This window comes from Hypanus sabinus, chromosome 14 (genome assembly GCF_030144855.1).
Source record: "Hypanus sabinus isolate sHypSab1 chromosome 14, sHypSab1.hap1, whole genome shotgun sequence".
Lineage (NCBI taxonomy): Eukaryota > Metazoa > Chordata > Chondrichthyes > Myliobatiformes > Dasyatidae > Hypanus > Hypanus sabinus.
The window spans coordinates 68,428,706-68,453,534 of record NC_082719.1 but is presented as its reverse complement, the minus strand read 5'-3'; the positions used below and the strand labels follow the sequence as shown (position 1 = coordinate 68,453,534).

At 41.4% G+C, this 24,829-nt stretch overlaps 1 protein-coding gene across 1 annotated transcript in view; it reads right to left on the bottom strand.

Moving 5' to 3' along the window:
- ankrd55 (ankyrin repeat domain 55) overlaps positions 1-24,829 on the bottom strand; it is a 68,317-nt gene that overhangs the window by 36,199 nt on the left and 7,289 nt on the right. Inside the window, exon 4 of the mRNA XM_059988643.1 lies at positions 21,729-21,838. Coding sequence (XP_059844626.1) covers positions 21,729-21,838 — 110 coding nt within the window. The remainder of the gene's footprint in view (positions 1-21,728; positions 21,839-24,829) is intronic.

Genomic DNA, 24,829 nt, shown 5'->3' with positions numbered 1-24,829 from the left:
GAGCGCAAGTTAACCAAGTATGCAGAATTAAGATCAGAGTGCAGAGACAGAGGCTGGAAGGTTTCATGGTATCCATTCGAAGTAGGTTGCCGTGGCTTTATTGCGTTCACTTTCCAGAAGTGGCTCCGTGACCTTGGCTTTACTAGAAGAGAGATCAAGTCAACCAGCAGGGCTGTAGCTGAGGCAGGATCATCATGGGTGATAAGTACGTCCAGAGGGGCAGATAGTCGGACAGTGTATCCATCTTTTGTAAACTCTTCAGTAGATGAGTAGATACCTGAAGAGAAGACTATCTGTTGGATGGAAGCGACCAACAACTCTGATAGAGGCAGATGCCGAGTTGTTAAGCTCATCAGTGGGAGGTGGTGCTTTAGCACTGCTGGCCCATCACCTTGAGGGAGCCTTGATCATAAGCGGAACAAAACTCCTGAAGACAGGTGGCAGATCAACTGATGATCCCACCAATGATAGCACAGGACAGTTAACAACTTAGTCCATATGTATTTTCAATTCAATTCTACACTCAGTGGCTATGTTATCAGGTACCTCCTGTACCTAATAAAGTGGTCACTGTGTATATGTAGTCTTCTGCTGTTGTAGCCCATCCACTTCAAGTTCAAGTCTGGCTATTCTCCTTTGAACTTGTCATTAACAAAGCAGTTTTGCCCATAGAACCAGCAGCTTACTGGATGTTTTTTTTGTTCTTCAAACCCTAGAGATTGTTTTGCATGAAAATCCCAGGAGATCAGCAGTTTCTAGGTTATTGACCCTACCATGTCTGGCAGCAACAATCCTTATGCAGTCAAAGTTGTTAAATCACATTTCTTCTCCATTTTAATGTTTGTTCTGAACAACAACTGAACCTCTTGACCCATGAACTCATGCTTTTATGCATTAATTGCTTCCATATGATTGGCTGATTAGATATTTGCATAAACAAACAAATATATATGTTTCCCTAATAACTGGCCACTGAATGTATATAATTAGCAATGTTATAAGTAAAAGTTAAAGTGGTAAACATTCATTCACAGATAATTTGCTGAGAATGTAATTTGTCACTCTGCCAAATGGAGCTTGGCTCAGTTGCGTGGAGGAGCTCTCCCATCTCTCCTTGCCTCTTGATCCTGCTGCAGTAATAAATTACAGTTGTAGCCAAAAGAACAATAGAACACTGTGCAGCAAGACCACTGGCCCTCAAGATGGCATCTAGTCCCTTGATAGATTAGAGAGTTACCCTGCAGTGTATTCCAGGCAATATGCATGCACTTGTTATTAAGATGCTGCACTTCCAGAAGGTAAGGGCAGCTGGAATATTAAGAGCAAGAGAAGGAAGTGTGACATGGTGAGATGGAAGTGTGGTATGATGAAAAGTCTCCAGACAATGAGGTCTGTCTTGAGAACCTTCAGATTTCCTTGAGTACAGTATGCCAATGGCTCCTTCTATATGTATGTGCATTCTATCTCTCTTGCCAGCAGAGCTTGCTAACATATAGCCCTGGAATTCCAAGTGTCCATGAAGGTCAAGATAAAACAACCTAGCTCCAATACTAACCTCCTGTACTCAATCTTCAAATATCTTGAGGTCAGAGCTTTTCAAGTATACATTCATTAACTTTGTAAATATGATGGGGGTTTCTATCTCCACCATCTTTCCCTATCTTATCACAGTGACCCTACGATCATAAAATATCTCACCTTGTCTCTAATCCTACTATCAATTAAATCTATGCCAAAAGGAGAAGTCTTTTTATAAAAGGCTGTGTATAATTTGGTATGCCTCTACTTCCTCAGGAGGTTAAAGAAATATGGCATGTTTCTGTTGACCCTTACTAATTTTTATTTTTGCACAATAGAAAGCATTCAGTCTGAATGCATAACAGCTTGGTATTGCAACTGCTCTGCAATGACCGCAAGAAACTACAGAGAGCTGTGGACACAGCTTAGAACATCATGGAAACACCCTCCCCTCTACGGACTCTGTTCACTCTTCTCACTGCCTCAGTAAAGCAGCCAACCAAATACCTCACCAACCCAAGACAATCCCTCTCTTCTTCCATTGGGCAAAGGTACAAAGGCCTGAAGAAATATACTACCCATGAACAGCTTCTATCCCACAGTTATCAGGCTCTTATACAGACCTCTTGTATGATATGATTGACTGTTTACCTTGTTATGATCTTGCCCTTTATTGTTTACCCACATGTACTTTGTAGCTTTTATACATTATCTTACATGGTTATTGTTTTACCTTGTTCTCCATATCTCAATGCACTGTATAATGATTTGATCTGTATAAACAGTATGCAAGTCAAGATTTTCACTGTATCTAGGTATATATGACAATAATAAACTAATGTTTCCTTTGTGGAAATCTGAAATAACAATAATAAATGTTGGAAATTCTCAATTGGTTTGGTAGTACCTGTGAAAAGAGAAACAGAGATAAAATTTTAGATTATGATGAAAGGTGATTCACCTTAAACGTTAATACTGTCACTCTTACCACAAATGCTGCCTAATTTGCTAAGTATTTCTAAGTGTTTTCTGTTTCTATCCAATTTGCCTTCAGAGACTATATTCTTTTCATTCTGGCAAATCCTCCATACCTTCTGCATTGTAGTGGTACTATTCAAGTGATATGATTACCTGAACTATGCACATTACTCAAGCTTTGATTCAAATTAATAGGCCAAAGTCAGCATGGTTTCATTGAGGGGAAATCTTGCCTGACAAATCTGTTGGAAATCTTTGAGGAAATAACAGGCAGGAGAGACAAAGGAGAGTCAGTGGAGGTTGCTTGCTTTGATTTTCAGACGGCCGTACAGGATATGAGGCTGTTCAACAATATAAGAGGCCATGGTAATACAGGAAAGATATTAGCATGGATAGGAGATTGGCTGACTGGCAGGAGGCAAAGAGTGAGAATAAAGGCGGCCTTTTTTTGGTTGGCTGTCTGTGATTTGTGGCATTCAGCAAGAGTTGATAACTCAGATGATGGTTAAGTGGACAGGTTTTCAGAGGATACAAAGATAGGTGGAGGGGTAGGTAGTGTGGAGGAAGCAGGAAGTCTGCAGAAGTACTTAGACAGATCAAGAAAGGGTAAAATAGTGGCAGATGAAATATGGTCATGCACTTTGGTAGAAGAAATAAAGATGTAGACAAGGAGAAAATTCAAAAATCAGATGTGCAAAGGGACTTGGGAGTCTTTGTGCAGGATTCTCTAAAGGTTAACTTGCAAGTTGAGTCAATGGTAAGGAAGGCAAGTGTAATGTTGGCTTTCATTTTGGGAGGACTAGAATATAAGAGCAAGGAAGTAATACTGAAGCCTTATAAGGGATTGGTCAGATCACACTTGGAGTATTGTGAGCAGGTTTGGGCCCCTTTTTAAAAAAAGATTTTCTGAAATTGGAGAGGGTCCAGAGGAGATCCATGAGAATGATTCCAGGAATGAAAGAGTTAATGAATGAGGACTGTTTGATCACTCTGGGCTTGTACTTGCTGGAGTTTAGAAGAATGATGGGGGACATGATGGGGGACCTCATTGAAACCTGTCGAATATTGAAAGGCCTGGATAGAGAGGAGGTTTCCTATGGTGGTTAGGACAAGGAGAGCAAAGCCCCAGAAGAGGGACGTCCATCTAGAACATAGATAAGGAGGAATGTCTTTAGCCAGTGAGTAGTGAATCTGTGGAAATACTATATGCATATTCATATGTATAGCGTTCAGCTGCAACATTCATGGACCCAGCACCTTAATAAAATAGTTGTAGATGAGTGTGTTCTCACAAAATCATTCAGTCTTCCCAATCAGAAGCCCTGGATGAACCATGAGTTCCACAATCTGCTGATGCCAGATCAGGGTCATTCAAGTCTGGAGACCAAGGAAGTTACAACAGGTCCAGGTATGATCTGCAGAAAGCCATCTCATGGGCAAAGTGACAATTCCAGAGTAAATCTGAATCAATGAAGGATGCTCAACAGCTGTGCCAGGGCTTGAATACTATTACTTCCTATGGATTAAGTCGGGTGACATAGGCAATAGCTGGTCTTTGCTTTCAGAAGAGTTCAATGCCTATGATTGCTTTGACCATCAAAACATGAAGGAACCATCATAAAATCCCTCTGCTTCTGATGATCCTGTGATTGCAGTCTCTGAGGCCAACGCGTTAGCAGCATTTAAAAGTGTGAACTCAGGAAAAACATATGGCCTAGATGGGTAACCTGGCCAATTACTAAAGACCTGTGCTGATTAACTGGCTGGAATGTTCACTGAGATCTTTAATCTCTCGCTTTGGCAGCTTGATGTACCCACCTGCTTCAAGCAGGCTTCAATTTTACTGGTGCCTAAGAAAAACATGGTGACCAGCCTCAACAGCTATTGTCCAGTATCATTTACGTCCATTGTGATGAAGTGCTTTGAAAGGTTGGTGATGAAACATACTAACTCCTGCATGAGATGTCAGTTGTATCTATTCCAATTTGCCAACCGGATTAACAGGTCCACAGCAGATGCCATTTTATTGGCTCTTCACTCAATCCTGAACATCTGGATAGCAAAGGTGCATACATCAAGATGCCCTTTATTGACTACAGCTCAGTGTTCAATGCCATTATCCCTACAAAATTGATCAACAAGCTCCAAGATCTTGGCCTCAATACCCCCTTGTGTAATTACATCCTTGATTTCCTCACTTACAGAACCCAGTCTGTTCAGATTGGCAATAACATCTCCTCCATGATCTCAATCAGCACATGCACCACAAGGCTATGAAGTCTACTCACTTTACACTTATGACTGTGTAGCTAAGCCCAGCTCCAATGCCATATTCAAGTTTGCTAATCACATTTCTCGTAGGCCAAATCAAAGGTGGTGATGAATCAGCATAAAGGAGGGAGATTGAAAATCTGTCTGAGTGGTGCTATAACAACAACCACTCACTCAATGTCAGCAAGACCAAGGAGCTGATTATTGACTTAAGGAGAAGGAAATCAGAGGTCCATGAGCCAGTCCTCATAGGAAAATGAGAGATGGAGAGGCTCAGCAATTTAAAATAAATCAGTGTTACTATTTCCGAGGACTTGTCCTGGGCACAGCACATAAGTGCAATTACAAAGAAAGCACAGCAGCACCTTTACTTGCATAGGAGTTTGTGAAGCTTCAGCATGACATCTAAAACGTGACAAACTTGTATAGATGTATAGTGACTGGCTGCATCACAGCCTGGTATGGCACCACAAATGCCCTTAAATGGAAAGTCATACAAAAATTAGTGGATATAGCCCAGTACATCATGGGTAAGGCCTTTTCCATCATCGAGTACCTCTACACGAAACATTGTTGTTGGAAAGCAGCATCCATTATCATGGTCCCCCACCACCCAGGACAAGTGCTCTTCTCACTGCTGCCATCAGGAAGATCATACAGGAGCCTCAGGACTCACACTACCAGGTTCAGGTACAATTATTATCCCTCAACCATCAGGCTCTTGAACCAAAGGGGATAGCTATACTCAACTTCACTTGTCTTATCATTGAAATGTTTCCACAACCTATGGACTCACTTTCAGAGACTCTTCATCTCAGCTTCTTGATATGTATTACTTATTATTATTTATATATTTATTATTATTTGTTTCTTTTTGTATTTGCTCAGTTTGTTGTCTTTTGCACAATGGCTGAATGCCCAAGTTGGTGTGGTTTTTCCTTGATTCTGTTATGGTTATTACTCTATGGATTTATTGAGAATGCTTGCATGAAAATGAACCTCAGGAAAAGGGCATAAATATACCTTGATAATAAAATTACTTTGAATGTTGAACTTGGACTATTTATTTTGTGTGACTGTGTTTTACTACTGTCTTGCAGTATATGTACTTGCTATCCTATATGTGCTATATATGCCTTGTGCTATGTATGACTGTTGGCACTGTTTTTCACCTTGACCCTGGAGTACTTTTTGGCTGTATTCATGGGTTTCATGTATGGTTGAATGACAATTAAGCTGAGATTGAACTTGATTCACTTGCCTTCTTGAACCTCCACCTTCCCTGGATGAATTTCGTTTATTACTTTTCTGCTGTATTGATCAGGCCATCTAAATATTCTTTCTTTTGGAAGTGTTTCTCCTCCCAGTCACAACTAACCTCAGTACACTGTCTTTATGATATACTCTAAGTTTTAATTCAAATCATTGATATTCATTGTAAGAAGTAAGGGTTTGAGAGCCATGTGAAACTCCACTGGAGAAAGCCTTCCACTCGCCAAAACAAATATCAATCATTATCTTTTGTTTACTGACATTATCAACTTTGGATATAACTTGCCAGACTCCTTTAAATCTCATGGCCTTTGCTATTTTAGCCTGTCTGCTACATGAGTTCATGTCAAAAGCCTTACCAAAATCAATGTTAACAATATCAAATGTGCTATCCTCATTGATGTTACAGTCAAACACTTCCACTTGTGAGTTGGCCAAGATTTCCCCTTAACAAATCCATATGGACTATCCCTGGTTAATTTCCATTTAAATTGAGTTTTGTGGTGTGTCTCACATTTATTTCCAATTAGTTTTCCACCAATGAAGCTAAACTAATTTGTTTATAATTACTCAGTTTATTTCTTCCTGCATTCTGCCAGTCCTGTAACCAGAGGGTACTGAATAATAGGTCTCTGCAGTTTTCTTCCTTGTATCTAATATACCCTTGGACATACTTCACCTAGGTTGGAGGTTTGTCCACAATCAAAATTCTATGGTGTTGATATTGTCTTCCTCTTGGGTGAAGAGATACAAAGTATTTGTTAAGAATTTCATTTATATTTTCCAGCTTCATATATAGTTTCCAAGTATGATTTATTAAGGAAAAGTATTGATTCATAGGACAGTCTGTTCAATAATCAGTAGGCAATAGATGAGATTATTGGTAGGAATCATCAGGGAATTTCCCTGATTGTGCTTGACCTGGTGCATGAAACCTCATGGAGTCCAGAATCAACACAGAGGTCTCCCATAGCCAATCAGAGGCCCCCAAATCCTGAGAACTTTCTACAGGAGCATAATTGAGAGCATCCTGACTGGCTGCATCTCTGCCTGGTATGGGAACTGCACCTCCCTTAATCGCAGGACTCTGTAGAGAGTGGTGCGGACAGCCCAGTGCACCTGTAGTTGTGAACTTCCCATATTCAGGACATTTACAAGGACAGGTGTGAAAAAAGGGCCTGTAGGATCATTGGGGACTTGAGTCACCCCAACCACAATCTATTCCAGCTTATACCATTAGGGAAGCAGTACCACAGCATAAAATCCAGGACCAACAAGTTCTGGGACAGCTTCTTCCATCAGGCCATCAGACTGATGGACTCATGCTGATTTGAGTGTGCTCTATATTACATTGACTGTTCTATTTATTATAAATTACTATGATTGCACATTGCACATTTAGACGGAGACATAACATAAAGATTTTTACTCCTGTGAAGGGTGTAAGAATAAAGTCAATTCAATTCACTTTTAGATTAGCTTGATTTGTCACATGTACATCAAAACATATGGTGAAATGCATCATTTACGTCAAATCAAATCAGTGAAGATTGTGCTGGGAAGCCCACGTACAGCACCAGTACAGCATGCCCACAGCTCATTACCCCTATCTGTACGTCTTTAGAATGAGTGAGGAGTCTGGAGCATCTGCAGGTAACCCATGCGGTCATGGGAAGAACGCAGCAGCAATCAAATTCGATCTTACAGTTGGCACTGAAAAACAATGGTGCTAACTGCAGTGCTACCATGCTGTCCCGTCCCATCCTGTCTTCTGGCTTTATATATCTGGTCACAATATTAATTAATTGTTGCCACGTCTGGTGGGAAGAACATACCCAGAGATTCTTTTAGAGAAGTATGGCACATTGACAAAAATGAATGATCCTGTGATTGTAGGCTTGACTCATTTATGAATTTACCCCTTCCAGTTTAAGCACATGTTCCCAGCCAGAGGACCTGACTATCTTAGGTATCTCTTTGCCACATCTGTGTTGATGCTATCGAGTTTATCCAATGATTGTGAATTAGGGATAGCATAATGGTAGATAATGCTTATATCAATGTTGCATCATCTGTTCAGTGCATTTTGCCTGATTTCTTCATTCTTATGCTTTGACATAGCTGTTTTGACACAATTACAGTATATTGTTACGTACCCCGTAACTGGGTGTCTGACCAGCAGAGAAAGAAGAATCCGTTGGAGTTTGGTGGTACCAAACTAAAGGTGTTTATTAGTAAACTACAATATCAAAAATGCAAATATGCAAATATACATATAAAACAAGTTAGCGGTAATAAACCTAAAAGTGTAGGAATAATAATAACCAATAATAAACAAGCTCTATCGATGTCTAGGGGTAAATGAATTGTCATAGGAAAGTATAGACTTCAGTTCATAAATGCTGAAGTAGTTACGGTTGTTGTATTGAAATCGTTGGAGAGGGAGAGAGAGCAAGTGACATGCAACAGCAACAGTTGCGGCAGGCCAACCTTTTTATGGCTTTCTTAATCCGTCGTATTGTTGTGGCCATTCAGTTATGACTCCTCTGGTCTTCTGTTAGACTGTTCTCCTGTGGTGAACTCATCACTCTGGCATGAGTGGATACACACACAAGTCCCCACCGGCCCTGCTGTAGCACTGTGAGCTTTACTGACCGATCTCCTGGTTCGGTCTCTGAAGCCCCCACCTTTCTGTGGGTTCCCAACACTCAGTCAGTGTCCACTGGTGTGTCTGAAGGGTGTCTCTCCAGACCTGTCTTTTATCCCCACTCACGGGGTCTCAGCTATCCATCAACTCTGAATGACTGTGTCCATCAAATCAGGCCACTCCTGCTATCTCCTGAGGAATGTTAACGAGCGAAGTAAAGTCCTTGAAGTGGAAGGTAAATAATCCAGGAAGAGTCATAATACAGTAAATCAACAGTCTCTCTCCCCCTCTTATCTGTAGCAAATGTTCTTGCCTGGGCTTTATCTCTCTCTCTCTCAATAGCAGCATAACAACAACAATAGTTCGGAGTTCTTGGGGGGGGGGGGGAATGGTTAACTCTGTACCCCATTGTCCATCAGGTCTGTCCATCACTCATAACAATATGATTTGCAAGGCAATTTTTAATGGCAATAAAGAGTCAATCTAATTCTCATTGTTCTTAGAGCAGTTTGAATATTGGAACATTACCCAGAATCAGAATGATATTTATTATCACTGAGATAGGTCTTGATTTTTTTTTCTAGTGGTAGTACAGTTCAAGAATAAATAAAAACTACAAAAGCACCATCAACACTCCCTCAACCACATCTTTTCCATTTCACTCACATTTACACTCACCCTATCCTCTCGCCACCCCACCAGGGATAGGGATCCTCTTGTCCTCACCTATCACCCCTATAGCCTCTGCATCCAGCACGTAATTCTCCAGAACTTCCACCATCTCCAACAGAAGCACATCTTTCCCTCTCTTCCACTTTCTGCTTTCCACAGTGATTGCTCCCTACACAACTCCATTGTCATTCGTCCCTCCCCACTGATTTCCCACATTGCATTTACCTTTGCAAATGGAATAAGTGCTACACCTGTCCCTACACCTCCTCCCTCACTATCATGCAAGGCCCCAAACAGTTCTTCCAAGTGAGGTGGCACTCCACCTGTGAGTCTGTTGGGATCACCTACTGTATATGGTGCTCCTAGTGTGGCCTCCTGGATAACGGTGAGCTATGACATAGATTGGGAGACAGCTTCGCTGTGCACCTATCCTCCATAAACCAGAAAAAGCAGATCTCCCAGTGGCCGCCCATTTTAATTCCACTTCCCATTTCAACATGTTAATCCATGGCCTCCTGTACTGTCGATATGAGGCCATGCTTAGGTTGGAGGAACAACACCCTATATTCCATTTGGGTAGCCACCAACCTTCTGGCATAAACATCAATTTCTCAAACTTCCAGTAATGCCCCTCACTTCACCATTCCCCATCCCTTTTCCCCCCTCTCACTTTATCTCCTTGCCTGCCCATTGGTGATCCTCCCCCCTTTTCTTTCTTCTGTGGCCTTCTGTCCTCTCCTATTAGATTCTCCCTTCTTCAATCCTGTATCTCTCTCATCAATCAACTTCCCTGCTCTTTACTTCACCCCTCGCCCCACTCCTGGTTTCGCCTACAACCTTATGGTTCTCCTCCCCTCCTCCCACCTTCTAATTCTGACTCCTCATCTTGTTTTCTCCAGTCCTGCTGAAGGGTCTCAGCCTGAAACATCAACTATACTCTTTTTCATAGATGCTGCTGGGCATTTTGTCTGTGTTGCTTGGATTTCCAGCATCTGCAGATTTTCTCTCGTTTAAGGCTTTATTTGATTGAGTGCAGATTCCCTAGCTGAATTGAACTCATGTCACTGGAATATTTCACCAGATGAATAAGTTAGTGTTCTAATATCTTCGTTACTATTCACCAGATGAGAGATGAAGTCTCATGCTTCAAAAGACAAGTAAAAGAAGGAAGATATTTTTGGATGAGGGCATGTGAAGAGACTTATTGAATATGCGTTGTGCATATATTCAATGTTTTCTAAATATCCAGTGATGATTGGCTACATGGAGGCAGAGGTTATAACAACTAACAACTTCTGTCCAAGTTCGTGAACTTTTGAGACTGTAAGGAGCCTTTTCCTGTTATGCTAAGTAGCTCTGATTGCAAGAAAGAGAGAAGATTGTGAATTTGTTGCCATGTGCTTATCTGTCAGTGTTGAGAAACCGCCTGTATACGTGTGGTATGAGATTTAAGCTTCTGTAAAATTAGTGTTCAAGGTATATTTAAAATCAAAATATGTACACATTATACTACCTTGAGGTTTAGACCATAAGAAATAGGAGCAGAAGTAGGCCATTTGGCCCATCAAGTCTGCTCCGCCATTCTATTATGGGCTGATCCAATTCTTTCAGTCATCCCCACTCCCCTGCCTTTTCCCCATATCCTTTGATGCACTGGCTAAAGAACTTATCTATCTTTACCTTAAATACAGCCAATGACTTGGCCTTCACAGCTGCTCGTGGTAACAAATTCCACAGATTTACCACTCTCTGACTAAAGTAGTTCCTCCACATCTCAGTTCTAAATGGACATCCTTCAATCCTGAAGTTGTGCCCTCTTGTCCTAGACTCCCCTACCATGGGAAATACCTTTGCCACATCAATAACTTTGCCATATCTGTTTGTCTCACAGGCAGCCACAAAATAAAGAAATAAAAAAAAATATTAAAAAGCCTGTCAAACACTTAATGTGCTGAGTAAAAAACAAATCATGCTAACAATAAATGCAAGCAAATAGCATTCTGAACTGAAGTCCACAGAGCGCCCGACCACAGACTCTTAGTTCAGCATGGAATAGAACTAAGCAGAAAAGGACCTCTGAAATTCTTGAAGAGACTTCGCTGGAGCTATTGACCTCTTCTGCAGGCTTGTTCAGGATGGCGTCTGAGGTTTTGCTTTTGTCTCTCAAGTAGATTTGTGCAACCTTTAATTATTAATGAAGTGCAGGTCCTCCCCGGGCTGTGAACGCTCGACTTATGCACAGTCTCCGCACACAAACAAGCATTTGGAAGAATAGCAAAATAGATTTGCTGGCTCTAACTCAACCAGAGGTGCGTTAACAGGGACATTGCATCGCAGCAGAATACTTCAAATCTTGGTGGGCCAGTTTAAGGTGATCTACTGAAATATGCTCAGGTTTATCTATCTTATCTATGATAAAAGTCTTTTCTCCCGTTCCATAGTGCAGAACAGGCCATCATAAGGGGGCCTAAGAGGACGTTGGTGTGTGTCCTAAGGACCATAAGATATAGGAGCAGAATTAGGACATTCAGCCCATCTAGTCTGCTTCACCATTTCATCATGGCTAATCCTGGATCCCATTCAACCCCATACACCTGCCCTCTCACTGTATCCCTTAAGGCCCCGACCAATCAGGAATCTATCAACTTCCGCTTTAGATATACCCATGAACTTGGCCTCCACTGCAGTCTGTGGCACTAAATTCCACTCTTTGGCTAAAAAAGTTCCTCCTTATTTCTGTTGTAAAAAGTTGCCCCTCAATTTTGAGGCTGTGCTGTCTTGTTCTGGATACCCCTAGAAGATGAAACATCCTCTCCACATCTACCTTATCTAGTCCTTTCAACATTTGGTGGGTTTCAATGAGATCCCCATGTATTCTTCTAAATTGCAGTGAGTACAGGTCCAATGCTGCCAAAAACTCCTCACATGTTAATCCTCCATTCCTAGAATGATCTACTGAACCTCCTCTGGACTATTCAATGACAAGACATCCTTTCTGAGATATGGGGCCCAAAACTGTTGACAATACTACAAGTGCATCCTGACCAGTGTCTTGTAAAGCTTCAGCATTATCTCCTTGTTTTTATATTCTATTCCCCTGGAAATGAATGCCAACATTGCATTTGCCTTCTTTACCACAGACTATGAATTAACCTTCTGGGAGTCTTGCATGAGGACTCCTAAGCCCCTCTGCACCTCCAATGATTGAATTTTCACCCCATTTAGATAATAGTCTGCACTATTCCTCCTTTTACCTAAATGCATAATCAAAGATTTTCCAACATCTGCCACTTTTTTGCAGCAGTACTTAGACAAATTGGAAAAATTGGCAATCACATTGCTTCGTCGGCACTACCTACACCCCCCCCCCCCATCCTCATATCATCTGCAAACTTTGCTACAAAGCCATCAATTCCATTATCTAAATAATTGATGAAGAATGTGAAAAGTAGTGGTCCCTATACTGACCCCTAGAGGAACACCACTAGTCACCATCAGCCAACCAGAAAAGGCTGCCTTTATTCCCACTCACTGCCTCCTGCCTGTCAGCCATTCCTCTATCCATGCCAGTATCTTTCCTGTAACGCCATAGGATTTTATCTTGTTAAGCAGCCTCATGTGAGGCACCTTATCAAATGCCTTCTGAAAATCTAAGTAAATGACATCCACCACCTCTCCTTTGCCTACCCTGCTTGTTACTTCCGTGAAGAACTCTAACAGATTTGTCAGGCAAGATTTTCCTGTACAGAAAGCATGATGACTGACTTACTTTATTATTAGTCTCCAAATACTCTGAAACCTCATTCTTAATAATAAACTCCAACACTTTCCCAACCACTGAGATTAGGCTAACAGGCCTATAATTTTTTCTCTTTTGTTTTCCTCCCTTCTTAAGGAGTGGAGTGACATTTGCAATTTTCCAGTCGTTTGGAACTATGCCAGAATCAAGTGATTCTTGAAAGATCATGGCCAACACATCTGTTATCTCTTCAGCAACCTCTTTTAGGTTCTGGGATGTAGTCCACCTGGTCCAGGTGACTTATCTACCTTAAGACCTTTGAGTTTAACTGGAACTTTTTCTTTTGTTATAGCAATGGCACTCAGTCCTGTTCCCTGACACTCATGGACCTCTAGGACACTGCTAGTGTCTTCCACTGTGAAGACTGAAGTAAATTACTTATTAAGTTCATCTGCCATTTCTTTGACACCCATCAATACCTCACCAGCATCATTTTATAGTGGTTCAATATCAACTCTCACTTCCCTTTTATTCTTTATATAACTGAAAGAACTCTTAGTATCCTGCTTTGTATGATCTGCTAGTCTGCCCTCATATTTCAAATTTCCCCTTCTGGCTTTTTTAGTTGTCTTTTGTTGGATTTTAAAAACTTCTCAATCACCCAACTTCACTCTCACTTTTGCTGCCTTATATGCCCTTTCTTCGGCTTTTATGCAGCCTTTGTCAGCCACATTTTCCTAGCCCTGCCATTTTAGAATAACTTCTCCTGTGGGACATATCTATCCTGCACCTTGAGAACTATTCCCAGAAATTTGAGACACCTCTGTTCTGCCGTCATCCCCGTCAAATCTACCAGAGCAAACTTCTTTCTCGTGCCTCTGTAATCCCCTTTATTCCACTGAGATACTGATACTTTTGACTTGCTTCTCCTTTTCAAATTGCAGTATGAATTCATCATATTATGATCACTGCCTCCAAAGGATTCCTCTATGTTAAGCTGACTAATAAGATCTGGGTTATTATACAACACCCAATCTATGACAATCTATGACTAATTTCATAATCTATGAAATTAGTAGGCTTGAGCACAATCTGCTCTTAAAAGCCATCTCATAGGCACTCATAGTGTTGGCGCGTGCCCTAGTGGGCAAAGCATCAGACTAGTAACCTGAAGGTCACTGGTTCGAGCCTCAGCTGAGGCAGTGTGTTTGTGTCCTTGAGCTGCGACGTCACCAGTGCCAAGCTGCATGGGCTAGTGCACTTCCCTTGGACAACATCGGTGGCATGGAGAGGGGAAGGCCTGCAGCTTGGGCAACTGCCAGTCTCCCATACAACCCTGTCCAGGCCTGCGCCCTGGAAACTCCAGGTGTAGATCCAAGGTCTCTCGAGACTGACGGATGCCACCACCATAAGCACTCAATAAATTCTTCTCTTGTGATCTGACACCAACCTAATTTTCCCAGTCCCCTTGCACGTTGAAGTCCCCCATTACAATTATATCATTACCCTTATTACATGCCCTTTCCAGCTCCCTTTGCAATCTCAACCCCACATTTTAACTACTACTTGGAGGCCTATATTTGATTCCCATAATGTTTTTTTTACCCTTGCAGTTTCTTTAACTCCACCCACAAAAATACAGCATTCTCTGACCCTGTCACCTTTTTCTAAAGATGTAATTCCATCTCTTACCAATAGAGCCCAATCACTGCCAATGCCTTCCTGCCCGTCCTTTTGATTGAATGTACATCTTTTGAGGTTAAACTCCCTACTATGACGTTCCAGCTATGATTCAGTGATGCCCACTATGTCATACTGACCAATCTCTAATTGCACCATGAATTCATCCACCTTTTCCAAATGTCACGTGCATTTAAGTACAACACCTTCAGTCTTGTATTCTTCACCCTTATGAATTTTGCCTCTGTGGTACAATTTAACTCTTTGCTCTGTCTGCATGTTTACCCAATTATTGGCTTGTCCTTCCTTACATTCATATAATATATTACATCATCTACTTTTAAAACTGCTGGCTCGTCCTCAGCTCTATCATACTCATTCCGCCTTCCCTGCCATATGAGTTTAAACCACTCCCAAGAGCTCCAGAAAACCGGAAGGATAAATTTGTCCCCTTCAGATTCAGGTGCAACCTGTCCCTTTTTTACAGGTCATACCTGCCCCAGAAGAGGTCCTGGTTATCCAGAAATCTGAATCTCCGCCCCCTGCTCCAATTCTTCAGCCACACATTTATCTGCCACTTCATTCTATTCCCATCCACACTGTCACATGGCACATGCAGCAATCCCGAGATTACAACCCTTGAGGTCCTGCTTTTCAGCTTCCTTCCCAACTCCCTGTATTCTGTTTTCAGGACCTCCTCCCTTTTTCTACCCATTGTTGTTGGTACTAATGGGTACCATGACTTTTGGTTACTCACCCTCCCTTTTCAGGATATTGCGGATGTGTTCAGAAACTTCACAGACCTTGCACACGGGAGGCAAACTACCATCTGTGTTTCTTTTTCATGTCCTCAGAATCTGTTCCCTTAACTATAGAGTCCACTGTTACTGGTGCCATTCTCTCCAGTTTCTTGCCTTCCTGAGTCACAGGGCCAGACTCAGTGCCAGAGGCACAGCCGCTGTTGCTTCCCTCAGGTACGATGTCCAACCCCCTAGCAGTATTCAAAATGGAGTACTTATTGCTTAGGGAGACAGCCACAGGAGTGCTCTCCACTATCTGGCATTCTCCCTTCTCTCTCCTGACAGTCACCCATTTATTTGTCCCCTGTAGATTTGGGGTGACTACCTCCCTGTAGGTCCCGTCTATATCACTGCTTCAGTTTCCCTACCAAGCCGAAGGTCATTGAGCTGCAGCTCCAGTTCCCTAACACACTAAGGAGCTGCACCTTGATGCATCTGGTGCAGATGTGACCATCGGGGAGGCTGGTAATCTCCAGGAAATCCCATATCTGACACTCAGAATAGAACACTGGCCTGTGGACATACCCCCATTCTCTTAAGAGTTTATTCAGAAAAAAAAGAAGTAAGAAATAAGTAATGAACTTACCTTGTCTCCACCTCTTCTTGTTGCAGCCCTGTTGAGCCAAAGCCTTACTCAGACTACCCCCATGATGACCACTCTGTTAGTCGGTACCTTTCTTTTATAGAAACTGGGTTTTTAAAGCTCTTCACCAGATCTGCACGGGAACAGTTCTGTTGTGTCGGCGCCGAACTGTACTCCAATTGTGTGTCGTGGCAGATGAAAGCAAATAAGGTGTCATGTAGGTCAACAGGAACCCAAGAGTGTGGTACGCCATGATGGGAAGTAGGATTAGATGGAAAGGAATTGAATTTACTGAGGAGGGTGGAATGCTATTGAGAGGCTGATCAGGTGGTCATGGTGTCAGGAATGAAATCACCTGGCACTCGTAATGACTGCATGTATACCAGCTCAACTGTGGATGACAGCAGCTCCTCTTTTGAAGCAGTTCTGAACCCCAGTAGGACCCATGGGATTATTTCAAGATTAAAAGTTTTATCATATGAAGAATGTTTGATAACCCTGGGCTTGTACTCACTGGAATTTGAAGAATAAGGGGAGAATCTCATTGAAACCTACTGAATGTTGAAGAGTTGATGTGGAGAGGATGTTTCCTATAGCAGGGAAGTCTAGGATCAGAGGGCACAACCTCATAATAGAGGGACATCCATTTAGGATGATGAGGAGGAATTTCTTTAGCCAGAAGTTGGTGAATCTGTGGAATTTGTTGCTGTGGAGGCCAAATCATTGAGTGTATTTAAAGCGGAGGTTAATAGATTCTTGATAAACCAGGGCAAGAAAGGTTATGGGGAGAAGGCAGGAGAATGGCTTGAGAGGGAAATGGATCAGCCATGATCAAATGGTGGAGCAGACTTGATAGGGCAAATGGCCTAATTCTGTTCCAATGTCTTACGGTCTTTTTAATAGTGACATCATACAATAATCAGTAAGTCATTTATTGGCACTATTATCAACAATGGTTCATTAATGCTCTGAAAGGTAGAAGTTACAAGATATTCTGATGCTGAGGCCAGTAGTGTCCCTTGTTTGTATATTTGCAATGCCATCTGCTTTTTGCACATCTTAGACACAAATCAATTAAGGTATGGTTACTTTTCTCCAGGTGGAGAATTTTGAAATTTGTTTGAACCCCCTCCAATGATAGCACACTCTTTCTTAGATAAGAAGCCCAAAACTACTCACAATACTCCGTGAGGCCTCAGCTTTTTTTCCTTGTTTTTTTATATTTTAGTCCTCTCGAAATGAATGCTGAGGTTGAATTTGCCTTCCTCACCACTGACTCAACCTGCAAGTTAACATTTAGGGAATCCTGTGCAGGGACTCCCAACTTCCTTTGCACCTCATATTTTTTTAATTTTCTCCCCACTTAGATAATATTATAGGTTTTTATTCCTTCTACCAAAGTGCATGACCATACACTTCCCAACTCTGTATTCCATCTGCCACTTCTTTACCCATTCTCCCAATCTGCCTAAGTCCATCTGCAACTCCCTGCTTCCTCAACTTTACTTACCCCTCCACTGATCTTCATATCATCTGCAATCATGGCACAAAACCATCAATTCTGTCATCAAGATCATTGACATACAACATAAAAAGAAGTGGTTCCAACACCGATCCCTGCAAAAAATGTCTAGTCACTGTCAGCAAATCAGAAAAGTCTCCCTTTATTACCACTCTTTCCTTCCTGCCAATCATCTAATGCTCTATCCATGTTAGTATCTTTCCTGTAATATCAGGGCTCTTATTTTGCTAAGCAGCTTCATGTGTGGTACCTTGTCAAGAGCCTTTTGAAATTCTAAGCACACAATGTCTACCAGCTCATCTTTGACTATCCTGTTTGTTATTTCCTCAAGACATTCCAATAGACTTTTCAGACAAGATTTTCCCTTAAGGAAACCATGCTGACTTAGGCCCATTTTATTGTGTGCCTCCAAGTACCTTGTAATCTCGTGCTGAAAAATCGACTCTAACATCTTCCCAACCACTGAGGTCAGACTACCTGGCCTCTAATTTCCTTTCTTCTCCCTCCCTCCCTTCTTGAAGAGCAACTTGTTGGTAAATGTGTCGTCACTGGAGAACAAAACAAGACTGTTGTAATAGAGAGAACTGAGAGCCTGTTCTATTGTATGCTTGATTGAAACATGGCTTTCTCCAGGCCCACCAGGTACATTGATCAAATCCAAAGGCTTTTCAATCTACAGAATGGACTGCACTACTGATTTGGGAAAGGCAGAAGGAGGAGGTATGTGTTTTATGATAAACTCCCATTTGTGCTCCGTTGTGGCAGTTTTATTGAAAACCTAACATTCAAATACCATCCGTTCTATTTACCCAGTGATCCCCTCCATTACCCTGACTGCAATTTACATACCACCAGTGGCTAACTATAATCAAGCACTTATGACACTGTATGATGATGTTTCCAAACAAGAAACAGTCCATCCCAACACATTTCAAATCAATCAAGCTTGTCTTTAACTGGGCTTGTTTGAAGAAAACCCTGCCCAGTTGCCATCAGCATATAATTCTGTAGCACCAGAGGTCCCAACACATTAGGTCACTGTTATACTAAAAGAAAGAATGCCTACTGTTCCATGCCCAGACTGTATTTTGGTAAATCGGATCACTTGGCTGGCCTTCTCCTGTCTGCATACAGGCAGAGGCAAAAGCGTGAACCTACAGAGATTAGGACAACAAAGAGGTGCTTGCGGGAGGCAAAGGAGCAGCTACAGAATTGCTTTGAGTCAACGGGCTGGGCCGTGTTCAAGCACTCATCAAGGGATCTGAATGAATACATCATGGCTGTAATGGACATTATTAAAGCAGCTTTAAATGAGTGTGTCCCCATTAAATCATTCAGAGTGCTCCACTATCAGAAGCCCTGGATCAAGCACAAGATCCAAAATCTGCTGAGAGCTAGATCAGAGGCTGTCAAGTGTGGTGACCAACGAAGTTACACAAGGTCCAGGGAGTATGATCTCTGGAAAATCTTTTAACAGGTAAAGTGGAAATTCCGGACCAAACTTGAATCAACAAAGGATACTCAACATTTGTGGCAAGGCCTGAATGCTATCACCTCTTATAAAGTAAAATCAAGTGATATGGGAGACAGCAAGACTTCGCTTCCAGATTAACTCAATGCTTTTCCTGCTTGCTTTGATCATTGAAAGATGGAGGAACCATCATAACCTCCAATATCCCCCAATGATTCTATGATTTCTGCCTGTGAGGCCAATGTGCTAGCTGCCTTCTGGAGGGTGAACTCACGAAAAGCATTCAGCCTGGACAGGGTGCTTGGCCACGTACTAAAGACCTGTGCTGATCAACTTGCTGGTGTGTTCACTGAGATCTTTAACCTCTTGCTTCGACAGTGTGTGGTACCCCCTGTTTCAAGCAGACTTCAGTTATACCAGTGCTCAAGTTGAGTGTGATAACCCACCTCAATGAGTATTGTCCAGTTGAACTTGCATCCACACTGACAAAGTGTTTTGAGAGGTTGGTGATGACATATTTCAACTCCACATTTCAACTCCAATTTGTTGATTCTGAAGGTGTTTCAGAGGAGCTGAAACTCCCCCCCCCCCCCCCACCTGTTCTAGCAAACCTTCCCTCAATGATATAGATCTCCCTTGGGTTCAGGTCTAACCTGTCCAGGACAGGTCATACCTTCCCCAGAAGATATCCCAATGATCCAGAAATCTGAAACCCTGCCCCTTGCACCAGTTCTTTAGCTATGCATTCAACTGTCAAATTCTTGCCCTCACTGGTGCCTACCACAAGCAGCAATCCAGAGATTGTTACCCTGGAGGTCCCACATTTCAGCTTTCTATCTAGCTCCCTAAACTTTCTCTTCAGGACCTCCTCACTTTTCCTACCCATGTCATTGGCGCTAATATGTAACAAGACTTCTGGCTGCTCACCCTCCCCATTTAGAATGTTGTGAACACAATCCAAGACATCCCTGACCCTGGCACCTGGGAGGCAATATACTATCAGGGTGTCTCTATTGCATCTACAGACTCTCGTGTCTACTCCTCTAATTATGGAATCCCTTATTATACTGCAGTTCTTTTTTCACCAATTCCCTTCCAAGCCACAGTACCAGAGACCCAGTTGCTGCAGCATTTCCCCCGGTAGGTCCTCCCCCCTGCACCATTATCCAAAGCAGTATGCCTATTATTGATGGGGAAGGCTGCAGGGGTCTCTCCATGGCTGTTCATTTCCTTTCCCTCTCCTGACGGTCACCCAGGTACCTTCTTCCTGCAACTTAGTGGTGACTGCCTCCTTGTAGCTTCTATCTATCATTTCCTCTGTTTCCTGTATGAGCCAAAGGTTATCGAGCTGCAGCTCCAGTTCCTTAACATGTTTTCTGAGGAGCTTACCTTGCCCAAACCTGTATTTGTTGAACCCTGATGAATCAAACCCTTCCCACTCCAACACTGGTCCACTCACACAATGAGCACTTCACTTGACCCAGTCTTATTTTTGTTTGTCCTTGCTAATGAATTGCAATTTGATTGGACTGCCTGAGAAACGTTGAACGCCCGCAAACACTCTGTCTTTAAATCTCACTCACAGACCAGAGAGCAGCCTCCTCTCTCCTTCCCTATTTGACTGGGCTCCATAAAAAGCAATCTTCTGATGCAAACGATTATATGTGTCTGATACACATTCTCATTCTAATCTCATTTGCGATATTCATTAAGGAAATTGATTAACACTGAAATAAGGTCGGTATGGATCAGAAAACCACTGAATCAACCTTATATCTAGAACATAGAACACAGGATAGTAGAGCACGTGAACATACTCTTTGGTCTATGATGTTGTGCCAAAATTAATCACATGCCCAACTCAACTAATCCCTTCTGATAAAGTTCATATCCTTCCTTTCCTGCACATTCGTGTGCCTAAGAGCCTCTTGAATGCCTCTGTTGCATTTACCTCTATCACCACCCCTCACAGTCCATCCCAGCTCTCGGTGAAACTTCCCACGCACTTCTACTTTGAATTTACCCTCTCATCTTAATGTATGTACGTCCTCGAGATACTTTAACACTGAGTAAAAGATACTGGCTTCCTACTCTATCTATGCTTCTATCTTATCAACCTTTGAAGATCTCTCCTTAGCCTCTGATGCTCTCAAGAAAACAAATTTGTCCAACCTCTCCTCTTGAGTACATGTCCCCTAATCCAGGCAACATTCCTGGGGATCCTCTTCTGCACTCTCCGCAAAGCCTTAACATCCTTCCTATAATGGGGTGACTAGAATTGAATATAATTCTCCAGATGTGACCTAACTAGAACTTTACTAAGTTGCAACCTAACTTCCTGATTCTTACTACCCTATCAACCTGTGCAGACACTTCCAGGGAGCTGTGGACTTGGACCACACGACTCCTCTGTTCATCAACACTGTTAAAGTCTTGCCATTAACACATAGACTTTAAAATATTCTCGTAACTAAGAAAAATACCCCCATCATATTTCTTTCCATAAATATAATAACAATGGAATTTAATCAGATACACTATTTCTTGTTTAAAAATAGGAAAAAAATAGCTTTACCTGACATTATTTTCAGCTGTGGCCGCATGAAGGGGAAGCCTTCCATTTTTATCTGGGACATTTTGTTTGGCACCATTTCGGAGTAGTGTTACACAACCATCTAGCCAGCCCTATAAATGATAATGCAAGTCAATCTGCTTTCTATGATTGGTGTTTTTGAATAGACTTCTCTTTTTAATCTTTAAACTTCTAGTGAATATTAATTATTGTAAAAGAAACTAAAATTTCAAAGGTAGAAAGACTGTCTGATTCTGGATTGGCAGGAGACAAAAATAATTCAGTAGATAAAAACTTAAGAAATATGAGCAAGTGTGAGCCTATGGTCCTCTAAGTTTGCTTTGTCAGTCATTGATATCATGGCTAAATTTCAACCTTCAATTACCCCCTAGTTCCCTTAGTACTCCAAGATCTGTCAATCTCAGTTTTAAATATACTCAATAACAGGGAACCCATAACTCTTTGAGATAGAGAATTGGAAAGATTTGTAATAGGAATCAGAATCAGGTTTAATATCACCAGCATATGTGGTGAAGTTTGTTAACTTTGCAGCAGCAGTACAATGCAATACAAGATTATAGGGAAAGAAAAAACTGTGAATTGCATAAGTATATATATATAAAATAGTTAAATTAGTGTGAAAAAATACAAATAAAGAAGTTATAAGGTAGTGCTCATGGGTTCAATGTCCATTCAGAAATCAGATGGCGAGGGGAAGAAGCTGTTCCTGAATCGTTGAATGTGCGCCTCCAGGCTTTTGTGCCTTCTTCCTGATGGTAGCAATGAGAACAGGGCATGTCCTGGGTGATGGAGGTCCTCAGTGATGGACGCTGCCTTTTTGAGGAATCACTCCTTGAAGGTGTCCTGGACACTATGGAAGCTAGTATCCATAATGGTGCAGCCTAATTTTACATCTCTCTGCAGTTTACTTTGATCTTATGCAGTAGCCCACTCCCCCACCACCCCATACCAAATGGCGATGCAGCCAGTTAGAATACTCTACATGGTACATCTATAGAAATTTGCAAGTGCTTTTGGTGACATACCAAATCTCCTCATACTCCTAATGAAATATAGCCACTGTCTTGCCTTCTTTATGGTTAACTAAGTGCATTGATTAGTTTTGTAATCAATTCAATATTTATTCATCAAGTACTTTAGCAGATACATAGATTTAAGTAAGATCCCTTTTCAATAAGATATTGGAAGGATAGCCTACTTAGGTCAACCAAGAAATAAACTACTTGGAAATAGCAAGACAAGTCTATTTATAATTACAACTGCGTAACAACAGTTCTCTGCCTGAAGTGCAGCTCTTTCCCTCAACAAGCAAAATTGTAAAAATAGTGGATTTGTTGTGGAAATAGAAGCAGTGGGACAAAATCCCATTCAGTGGATTCTTTATGCTCCATTTATTGAACTTTGATCTGGATGGATCTTGGCATCATGGTAGGGCATTGAGGAATGAAGTAGAACAGAGTGATCTAGGAATAATGGTGCATAGTTCCCTGAAGGTGAAATCTCATGTGGATAGGGTGGTGAAGAAAGCTTTTGGTATGCTGGCCTTATAAATCAGAGCATTGAGTATAGGAGTTGGGATGTAATGTTAAAATTGTACAAGGCATTGGTGAGGCTGAATTTGGAGTATTGTGTATAGTTCTAGTCACTGAATTATAGGAAAGATGTCAACAAAATAGTGAGAGTACAGAAGAGATTTACTAGAATGTTACCTGGGTTTCAGCACCTAAGTTACAGAGAAAGGTTGAACAAGTTAGGTCTTTATTCTTTGGAGTGTAGAAGGTTGAGGGGGGACTTGATAGAGGTATTTAAAATTATGGGGGGGACAGATAGGGTTTTTCCATTGAGAGTAGGGGAGATTCAAACAAGAGGACATGAGTTGAGAGGGGGCAAAAGTTTTAGAGTAACATGAGGGGGAACTTCTTTACTCAGAGAGTGGAAGCTGTGTGGAATGAGCTTCCAGTAGAAGTGGTAGAGACAGGTTCAATTTTGTCATTTAAAAAAAAATTTGATAGGTATATGGACAGGAAAGGAATGGAGGGTTATGGGCTGAGTGCAGGTTGGTGGGACTAGGTGAGAGTAAGCGTTTGGCACGGACTAGAAGGGCCAAGATGGCCTGGTTCCGTGCTGTAATTGTTATCTGGTTATCATATTGATGTCCAGTTAATAGGAGCTGTGAACTTGAAGGTCATGTGCTATTGCAGGCCTAAGCTATGATAAAAGGATGCCATTGAAAATTATCATTTAAGGGGCAATTAAAAATAAATCTTGCTTTTAAGTAATCTAGTTTTACGCTTGTGTTGGTTTATAATGCTGTATTGTGTTGTCTTCCTAGCAAATGCTCAACCATATTGTGCCAAAAACAGAAATAAACTGAGGATTGAGAAAAAACCAGAGTTCAGCAAAGGAAAACCAATAAATTGGTTAGGAATGTAGAATGCAAAAGTAATCTTGTGCAAAGTATAAAATAGACTGAAGTTCAGCAATTATGTTGTGTTTGTCTTTATGTCAGAAGATATAAAAATACTCTTAGAAGTAGTAGAAATTGGAACAATTGGAGAAAATGAGGAGTTGCATTAAGTGTAGCATTGACTTAAAGAAGTATTTGAGAAATTAGTGGGACCAAGTCAGATTCTGAACTCACCAATAATATAAATAAATAATGGTAAAAAAGATTTGTGGTTACTCAGCCCTTATTAGAATAAAAAAAGCAAAGTACTGTACTTTTACCTATCTGATATACATTCTGTGAGTCATTGTAAATTGCTGGATGATTTGCACTGCTTCATTGTTAGCTTTGTATAAACTGCATCTCACACTTAACAAACACATAATTTTCTCAAATTAGCTGCATTTGGACCATAATTGCCTGCTAAATTAGCCACAAAAAGTAAGTAGTGATTATAAAAGAGCCCTTTCAACAATGTACATTCTACTTATAGAGGTAGGTTGGTAGGCACGAACATTTGATTGTCAGTAAACCTCTGGAGAAGGGCAATACTTGTAATGCTTAGATATTAACTTTTTTCAAGTTTCTTGTGGCCTATTTTCACTGCAGCCTTTCATTCCCTCTCTTTAGTTATCTT